This window comes from Neltuma alba, unplaced genomic scaffold, assembly GCF_004799145.2.
Source record: "Neltuma alba isolate B1F8T4 unplaced genomic scaffold, ASM479914v2 tig00011850_pilon, whole genome shotgun sequence".
NCBI classification, from domain to species: Eukaryota; Viridiplantae; Streptophyta; class Magnoliopsida; order Fabales; family Fabaceae; genus Neltuma; species Neltuma alba.
The window spans coordinates 792,175-801,544 of record NW_021636455.1 but is presented as its reverse complement, the minus strand read 5'-3'; the positions used below and the strand labels follow the sequence as shown (position 1 = coordinate 801,544).

The following is a 9,370-nucleotide window of genomic DNA, read 5'->3' as shown; positions in this document are numbered from 1 at the left end:
AATTTTAAATAATCCTCTAAAATGTAAGTTATATTTAAATAGTTGGCAAAAAAAGTTACATTTAAATAATATCCAACCTTTAAAGTTTTATATAATAAACACGCTAAAAAATTTTCCATTTGTGTGAATAATTTTGTATTATTAATTTAATTTGTTTGTTATTTCACTAATAGTATGATATGCGTGGGTTTAATGACCTGATAAAAGTAATTTTTACAGCAAAAATAATAAATGTAATTGGTAATTTATATTTATAATCTTAAATGCATTTAAAAAAATATTTAAGGTTATTATGTAAGTTGGCAAATGATATGGTATTAATTGCAATTACTGTGATTATCATGCATTTGGGCAGGCACACTTAAACATGAGAAATTATTTAAACAAAAATTTTCATTTCTATAATGTATTCAACGAAATTTCCATAATGTACTTTTTTTTTGAAAAAAAATATCTATAATTTATTTCAAACATCTTATTTTACGACTAGCTTGGTGTGTCAACAAATTAAAGTTATTCAAATGACGAGTATAATAAAAGTTTTAATAATTTTTTTAATGCACGCTCAACATATTGCTATATCTGTCCTCCTAAATTAATAGGTAAAAATTACTAAAATGACAAATTAAATCTAGTCTTTAACAAGTCCACTTCATATTATAATAAGTCAACAACACTCAATGTGAACAAGGTGAGTCTTGTTTGACTTCAGGCAAAAAAAAGAAGTCTTGTTAATAAGTTTTTTTAAATAAACTGACAAGTAAGGGTCATTGAAATGACCATTTCATTTGAACTGCAGTGATGTAGAGGACAACAGCGCAAATATATGCTAGCAAATAGCAAATCCTTTTCAAAATTTTGGCCCAGAACTGATTCATCACTACCCATATTCTAAGACAGATTTCCTTAATACAATTGATATACGCTCCCAAACACCTTGGATCCTAAGGGCAAACTAACGCAGAACTTGCTTAGACTTCGGTGAGAAGTCAGAGATGTGGGGGAGACACTCATTTATGCTGCTCACAAAAATTAAAGAATACAATCATATCTTCACAATCACATCATATGAACAAAATGAACACAAATTAAAGACTATGTTGATGATCTATATGTTGCATTTGTCATAACCAGAAAACCATGATGGTTCTGCTAATTTTGAAAGCTCACCGTCATCTGCATTATTATAGGGCTCAAAATGACCATTCAAACTATGTGGCCCCACTGGCTCATCATAACTGGGCATGACAAAATTATTATCATCGTAAGTGGGTTGCATTGCTTCCTTATGCAAACGAGCTTCTGCAAGGAGTTCATTAAGTGTGCTCATTTCCTTCTCATGTTTCTTCTTCAGCTTATCGATTTGTTTGAATGCCTTTGCAGCTTCCTGCTCCGCATCCATAGCCCGTTTCTGCAAATAATATCTCAAAGTCAGACTAGGATAATTAAACCCAAGTTACTGGCCATTCTACAAATTTACCACTTGTACACAAGCTACAAACGTTGTTTGCGGAACATTATATTTACCCAGTTTCTTATGTCTTAACCCTGCTAAGAAAGATAACAAAGAGCCAGCAATTCATAGCACGTGGGAAGTGTGTTTAACTTCAATAGCTCAACCAAGAACAGACAAGTAATAACAGCACTTTTAGTGCAAGACAAGAGAAATGAAAGCAACAAAATCACAACCAAACTGTTAACTTAGGTGTAAGGCAATGCCTTGATATAGAAAATGGCTTGACATACCGAATATAATGATAGAAAAATAGTTCACGAGAACATGAATTACATTTAAGATTATGCATAAATGCACACAGTGAGAGCATGATGGAACTGTAAGTATTTGAAAACTGTTCAACATAAGGCCTGTTTATCAGCCATTATAGCCCGTGCGTTTCAAATGAATCTTAAAATCAAAGATCAAAGTAAATATTTTAGTTCTTCCTCTCATACTTGTCTTTCTATTCTTTTTCTTCCTCTCATACTTGTCTTTCTATTCTTTTTCTTCCTCTCATACTTGTCTTTCTATTCTTAGTTAAACTTTGGGCCATATTTCTTTTCCATGGCCACTTGAAAATAGTAATAGGGCAAACCCTCAGGTTTGTCTAAACTTACCTAAAACATTTTAAGGCCACTGGAAATAAGGGTTTCAATGATGCCTCAGATCTGGTGACGAGAACAAAGTAATGATTAATCAACACAAGTTTCACTTATCAATCATTATCATTTGCCTTCACTGTGAGGGTCGACCTTTGAATAACTATTACTCTTTGCTCTCTCTCTCTCTCTCTCGGGCAAGAGAAGAGGGGAAACAAATAGGCTTGTGAGCACAAACAGCTGAAAGAATTTTTATAGGAATATACTCCTCCAGTCCTAAATATAAGACCCATTTTGTAGTGTAATTTATATTATAAAATGAGTCTTATATTTAGGACTAAAAGAGCACCAGAAAAATGCTAGGGAAGCATCAAATCCTAGTACAGCCTTGAGACTTCTATCCACAACATACCAGCAATGAAAAATCAGTATTTTAAGCCGCCTGCTGATATTATATAAACCATGGCAATACAAAGTATAAATTTTTCCTCACCTGTGCAGAACTGATAGCTTCTTCTGCTTCTCTGAGTCGCACAAGCAGTTCACCTGCAGCTTGCACTGCTTCGGCAGTGTCCTTCAATTGGGCCTGAAGCCCTCTATTCTCATCCCTTAAGAGTCGCCTTTCTTTTTCTCTTCCTTCTTTTAATGATGATATTTCTGCAGCAAGGGCATTAATAAACTTAGACTCTGCTCCTCTTACTCCTGCTCTGGAAGCTGCTTTCTTGACATCGTCAATTCCATCCATGATCCTTCTATGCCTTACAAGCAGTTGGATGTGTTTCTCTTCCAAATCTGCATACTGTTCTAGAAGCCGTGCATGACCTTCAAGAGCCATGTGCATTGCTTCCCTGAGTTCCTCAGCACACTTTTTCTCAGCTTCTAGTTCCTGCTTCCTCTTTTCAGCTAGTGCTCTGTTAGCTTCAAGCTCAACCTTCAGTTCTTCAGAAATCGAAATCCACTTGCTTTCTGCCTCAGCCCATTGAATTCTCTCTTGTTCAAGTCGTACCTCAAAGCTGTCCTTATTTGATTCTGGACTTGCATTTGGCTGAGAATTCTCATCTGTTGATTGTGGAATAGTAGCAAGGGTAGATGGCAAACTGGGTTCAGATGGATATGTCAATTGCAATAATGGATATTGCTTCCTTGCTGACGTGGATGAAGAGTCAATATAAAATTGAAGCTGGCTTCTTAAATTTTGAATCTCTTCCATCAAAACTTCCCTCTCCCCTAATTTGCAAAAATTCCGATATTCTTCTAGTTCATCTTGTACTCTTTTTAACTCTAATTTTGTTCTCAAAACTTCCGGATGGTTCTCATAGTTCTCCTTTAAAAGCTGTTGATAGTTACAGGTATCAGCATGTAATATAACAATATCATCAGGTTTTGAAAAAAGGGAAAGAAAAAAAAAAACAACTTTATTCCACCTCATGCTCATGTGTGAGTGACACCAGCTCTTCTTCCATAAACTCCTCAGTAGGTAAAGCACCATCCATAAGGCTCTCAAGGCGATGAATCTTATCTTCCCTTTTCTGTGCTATTATGGCATTGCATTCCCTTTCATGCTTGTACTGTTGCACCTATAGATATGATTGAAAATAGTCACGCTAAAGGATGGGGAGAACAATGGCCAAAGACTGCTGTTAATAAACAAAGACACCTACCAAACGATTGAGCTGCATTATCTCAAAAGTCTGTTTTGCACAGAACTCTTCAAGGGCCAATTCTCTCCTGATAGACCCTGCCAAAACCTTCTCCACTGCCTTCAAGGAAAAGGGAAGGTTATCAATCAACAATCAACATCAAGTATTATAAGTATTTAAATACAAATTTAACATATACTGAGAAACATGTCCAATATTCTTCTACTTACTTTCAGAATTTGCTTTTTTGGCTTATCAGCTGACTCAGGGCAATCAACAGGCACCAACTGCATGTTTGAGTTGTCAGTCTCATCAACATCAAGTTGCATTTTGTTTTTACAGTAATTACAGGTAAATGCAAATGAATCTTTATCTGTGATGTTATCCTCAATAAAAGTCTGCACACCCACGTCAACTTTATCAACTGGAGTAAGTCTCCTAGACTCTGTGGGCCTCAATGAAAACCTAAATGATGAACGCCCCAAGGCCGCACTTCGTCGGTGACTTTCAATGATCTCAAGACCGTGGCAGATGCTTGCTGCCAAATGTTCAGTTCTACTAAGAGAATTTGGAGCTATCTGACTAGACACTTCAGTGGCTATGCTTTTCTGATGCACGGTCTTTGTGCCCAAGTTACTTTCAGCATGAAGATTCTCAGAAGCTGACAATGTTAATGAGGTCTTGAGACTTTTCCTACTGCTATTGATTCTAGGTGAAACACTGGGCATTGGGGATTTAAGGACAGGGGATACATCACTTTGAACTATGTTGAGACTATCAGGGGAGCCACAGTCCATTAATGCACTGGGAGAATCATGAGATACATCTGAGGCTGAGATGCTAGGACAAATACCATTGTTAGGTTCACCAATGGGAGAAGAGAAACTGTTGCTTAGCATTACACTGGATGATTCTTCATTCCACAATTTATTACCAGCGCAACTAGGATTACTTTTATCTTCAACTGCCTCAGCCACATCCTGATTACCTGAATTGACTTCTCTATCATTTTTCTCTATAATATTACAATTATTCTGCATATTAGCATTGTGGAAACTTATGGCATGGTCATCAACACCTTCCTCATCAATCTCCATCTCCTCATCACCATCATCATCAAAACAAGGTAGTGGTGGTGGTCGATTGAAGCTAGCTTGTAATAGATTCAAACTTCTCTTGATCCATGCCGCTGAATTACCTCCACTGTCAGTTGGATTACAACCTTTTGCCTTAACTCGATGCAGCTCATCCTGTTGAATTCTTCCATTTTGAGTCATTAAAATAAAATGTATAATGGCAAAACAAAACATTATTAATCCCTTTAAGAAAATATACCCTTAATTGGCGTATCACTTCCCTCAAGTGGTTCACATCATCCTGCATGACTTCATTAACAACAGCCTTGTTCTTGATAGCCTTCGCACGTTGTGCAAATCTCAGTGTACTAAAAGTTTCACTCCTACAGCTGCAATACGGAGTCAAGTCAAACCAGGCAGAGAGAGGGAGTAACAGGAAAAGGTTCTAAACCACCAGGCTATGTGCTTACCTTTGTGCTGGAGAAATAGCACAAACCATTGCTAATTTTGCATTTCCTCCAAGAGACTCCTGCAATAAAAATGTTAATCTAGAGTCTCTATAAGGTATATGTCGTTGCTTTCCTGTTTGAGAAATTTCAGCAAGAATGTTTATCAAATTCCTGCAATCCAATTAGACTTCCGTAAGTACAAGAACTAACATGAAATAAAATGTACAAAATGAATTTTGTTTGCTAGGGAGGTATTAGTCAAATGAAAAAGAGATGCTAACTAATATTTCAGTTAACTTATCTGCTTCTTTTCCACAGATTTTTTAAATTACAATTTTCAGGTTGCAAACTGTTGTAGCCAATATGGTGCTTAACTTCATCTATGGTAGATTTGAAAAACTGTGACATTTCAGCTATAAGATTTACACAAACAATTGTTAGGAGCAATTGGATGACATGAAGACAAGTCAGTCAGCTGATAAATAACTGCTTAATTTTCCTATTCAGTTAACAATAAAACTATCATTTTTAAAAAATTACTTATGATACCAAAATGGTGTGGTATTTGAAAAACTTCACCATCTCTAATATCTAATGTCAATGTTGATATACACGTATTGAACCATTACCCAAGCTGAGAGAGTGATCTATTTATATTGCCAGCTTCCTTCAAGCGCTCTCCTGCAGCACCAGTTAATTTTTGTCGTTCTGACCCAGCCAAATCAACAAGGTTGATTCTACTGGATTTAAATCTGCTTATCCCATCTGCTGCGCTCTGCAAACATGAAATTACTTTAATACCTCCTCCCGTAATGTATGCCCAGAGTAAGAAGGGAACATTATGCTATAAACAATTCTATTGTCGGGAAGAGTATTGTCTTCTCTATACAAAAACAAAAAGTTCATAATGGCTACGATTTGCCCTCATTCTAGTGTTATTTTAAACCATCTGCTACGTAATGCAATAAGAGAAGTTCACTACTATTACCAACTCAACAATCTCCAGAGGTGAGAGGGGTGTATTACCTTGCACCGAGATTCAACAACACAAGTGAAAACAGTATGCGAGCGGGAACTCTCAGAATTTATACTGGTGGCACCAATTCTCCTGTTTGACAATCCCTGCATTATTGTCTTCCATTTTGTCATATGGGGATACTCAACTCATGTTGAAGTCATAGCAAGAACACGTTTTTATTAAAATTAAAACAATAAATGTGATAAAATAAGTATTATGAAGCAAACCTTTAGCAGAAGTCGGCTTACATCCTTCACTGTACACACTTGCTCCTCTGTAAGATTTTCTACATAGATGCCAGATTTGACATCCTCTCTAATCTGAAAGATCAAGAAAATATGAAATGATCAGTTCTAGTATAAAGTAATTTAAAACATGAAAACCTAGAATAACTTAGATTTTACCTGAAGATTTCTTTGATTTGGGTCTAACAAATCTGTGATCTGCTCATTATATATCTGCAGAAACGAAATGTTGGATCAGATGGAGCAAAATATTAAAGTTAAGCAGGTTAGAAACAAGAAAAGAAATACAGTCAACCTCAAGAAAAGAGCAGTGGCACTGATAATTGAGTTGTTTGTCAGAATGCTTAATTTGCTCCTGCGAAAGAAATGCAAGAATGAATATCATCATACAATGCATATATCCTTCAAAGTACTTCGTAGGCATGGAACTATAAGCTCACTTCATTCATGCGGGAAAAGAGTCGCTCAAAAACGCGTGGGGTAAGGCCTTGTTGATCGTTTGTTAAATTGTCTTCTGACAAAGCATTAGCAGGACCCCACATGGTATAAGTCTTCCCACTCCCCGTCTATTAACATTCGGAAAAATGATTCAATATCATTATTAGTCTCAGCAACCGAAAAAATTTACAAAATCACAGAGGGGTGCTGAAATAACAAATCGAAAGGGTAAGTTCGAGTGCACCTGTCCGTAAGCAAATATTGAGCTATTAAATCCAGCCAAACAATTTTCTACCAGAGGTACCCCAACAAGCTGGAAAATATCTTGCTGGAAGATGAAATGCGACAGAATATTAACCACCAAAAATCAAGTAAATAGGATGTCACTTAAGTATCACTTCACTATAAAACATGCCTGTGTAGCATCTGTATCAGCAACGGAATCAAATGTGAAAGTCTGGCCATTAATAGATAAGGAATCGCTGGAAGTCTTCTGTACTATAAGGTCTTCTTCATTCCTGTCTTGGCAGGGTGGCCTCATCCTAACAACAACCTAACAAATAAAAAGGGAATCTTGAAATCCACATCGTCCTCCTTTTTTCCTCAAGCATAGACAAACCTGGCCCATCGTACCGAAGACATAGAATGTAAAATTGGACAAAGTAAAGATACCTTGACACCGGAATCAGAGGATCCCAGAAGTGAATTCTCATGGTGGGTATCCATGTTGAGCTTCCGCTTAAGGGGATTAGAGGAGGGTGGCCTTGGGGGCAGCGGACTCTTCAGTTTGGCGGCAGTTGCAGGCGAGGGCTTTGAATCTAACAGCATAACGTTCAGATCTGGCGGAGGATCGTTCTCCTTGGAAGACTTCTGCTTCCGAGATGGCCTCGGCTTAGCACAAGAACTAGGGCTCGATGAAGAGGGGAGCTCCTGGGAAGGAGAGTCCCTCAAGATTGCATTTCTTGGCAACATGAAGTGCTTCATTGCAGAGATTCTAGAGAGAGAAGGGGAGAAGAAGAGACTAGGGCTAAAGGAAGACAAAGAAGCGAGAGAGATGGAGGAAAGAGATAGAGAGAGGCAGGGAAATATAGCCGTTGGGAAGATGGGGGATTTGAATGTATAGGGTGGGGGGAGGGGGACGACGGCTTTTGAATTTGTGTTAGATCTGGAGCGCCCCGTTGGGCTTTTTTTTTTTTTTTTAAACCGAAGCTGGCGTTAGCTTAAGCCTATTTTTCCCCCATAATATAATTACACAAACAATAAATCACCATCTTAGTGAGATAATGAGGTCAACAACAAATCATTCTGGGAAATGGGAAATAATTGTAAACATTAAAAATTAAAATTATATATTATATAATGTATATATTACCTCTAATCCTTAATATTAAAATTAGTTTACTAATTTAAGTACATTAAAGATATTAGTTAAGTTAGTTATTTATAATAATTAAAGTTGTCTTCTCTAAAATATTCTTACTAATCAAATGTATTAACTAGAACTACTATTATTATAATGATTATCTTAAAAAATAAATAAAAATAAAAGACAAATTGAATTGAGATATTATATTTATGACCAAAATAAAAATAAAACGAACTCTTGTATTAAAGATTAGATATAATAATATTTATTATTTGTTAATTTAAATTATCTTTTAACAATAAAAGTGCACAGATCAGTCAATAACTCTAATTATCGTACACAACTTTTACATCAACGACTAAATCTTTTTTCTTTTCTTTTGCCAGAAAATTAATTACTAACTAGATTAGTTAGATGCTGGCCAAAACATTGTTAACTAGATCTTTCACTTATTACAATTATTGATGATTATTGACTGTGTAGTCAGAAAATGCCGTTTTTGGTTTATACTTTACGTCATTGTCATCTATCGCCATCTCGAGCTGGGGGTTATTTTGTTTTGTGTCTTTTTCTTTCTTTTTTTGGTTTTTTTTTTCCGGCATCAAAGTGCTGGAGTTGACTAAAGACAGTTCAATTGTTTTTTGGGAAGTTCAAGTACCGTACAAAAAACCCATGCAAACCAAATTTTCGAGTCCCAGATGACCCAAAAACCAAGCCCATGGAACCAAATTTTTATGTCCCAAACGGCCCAAATACCAGGCCCATGAGATCTGTTTGGATTGGAGTTAAAAAAATAACATATTTTCAATTTAGTTTTTAAAAAATTAGATTGAGTAATGTGATTTATATTTAGATTACTTTTTATAAATAAGTTAGCTTGTAAAAGTAAGTTATTCTAAGTAATTTTAGTTTATAAAACTATTAAAATAGATATGACTTTTATTAAATAAAAAAATTATCAATTTACGTAATATAATGATTTTAAATTATTTATAAGCTCCTGCTGGTCTTATATATTTTTTATTTTTTATTATTTATTAT

The 9,370-nt window shown here is 35.7% G+C and overlaps 1 protein-coding gene across 1 annotated transcript; it reads right to left on the bottom strand.

Annotated features, from left to right (window-relative positions):
* Positions 1 to 851: 851 nt before the first annotated feature.
* Positions 852 to 7,987, bottom strand: LOC114718413 (kinesin-like protein KIN-12B). Its single transcript, XM_028903708.1, has 16 exons — positions 7,636 to 7,987; positions 7,379 to 7,516; positions 7,208 to 7,291; positions 6,966 to 7,091; positions 6,821 to 6,880; positions 6,685 to 6,738; positions 6,508 to 6,600; positions 6,289 to 6,384; positions 5,892 to 6,037; positions 5,284 to 5,433; positions 5,073 to 5,202; positions 3,968 to 4,987; positions 3,759 to 3,857; positions 3,522 to 3,674; positions 2,591 to 3,430; positions 852 to 1,411 (listed from the first exon to the last, which is right to left on the bottom strand). The coding sequence occupies exons 1-16, from the start codon at positions 7,945 to 7,947 to the stop codon at positions 1,109 to 1,111; spliced, it is 3,804 nt and encodes a 1,267-aa protein (XP_028759541.1). The 5' UTR covers positions 7,948 to 7,987; the 3' UTR covers positions 852 to 1,108.
* Between the last annotated feature and the right edge of the window lie 1,383 nt (positions 7,988 to 9,370).

What these genes read in the sequence shown, in the direction of transcription:
- LOC114718413 (XM_028903708.1), bottom strand. Translation starts at nt 7,947, where the DNA reads ATGAAGCACTTCATGTTGCCAAGAAATGCAATCTTGAGGGACTCTCCT. An exon ending in CAATATTTGCTTACGGACAG is followed by an intron (nt 7,092 to 7,207) that starts GTGCACTCGAAC and finishes GAATGTTAATAG; the next exon opens with ACGGGGAGTGGGAAGACTTA. An exon ending in TTGTTGAATCTCGGTGCAAG is followed by an intron (nt 6,038 to 6,288) that starts GTAATACACCCC and finishes TCATGTTTGCAG; the next exon opens with AGCGCAGCAGATGGGATAAG.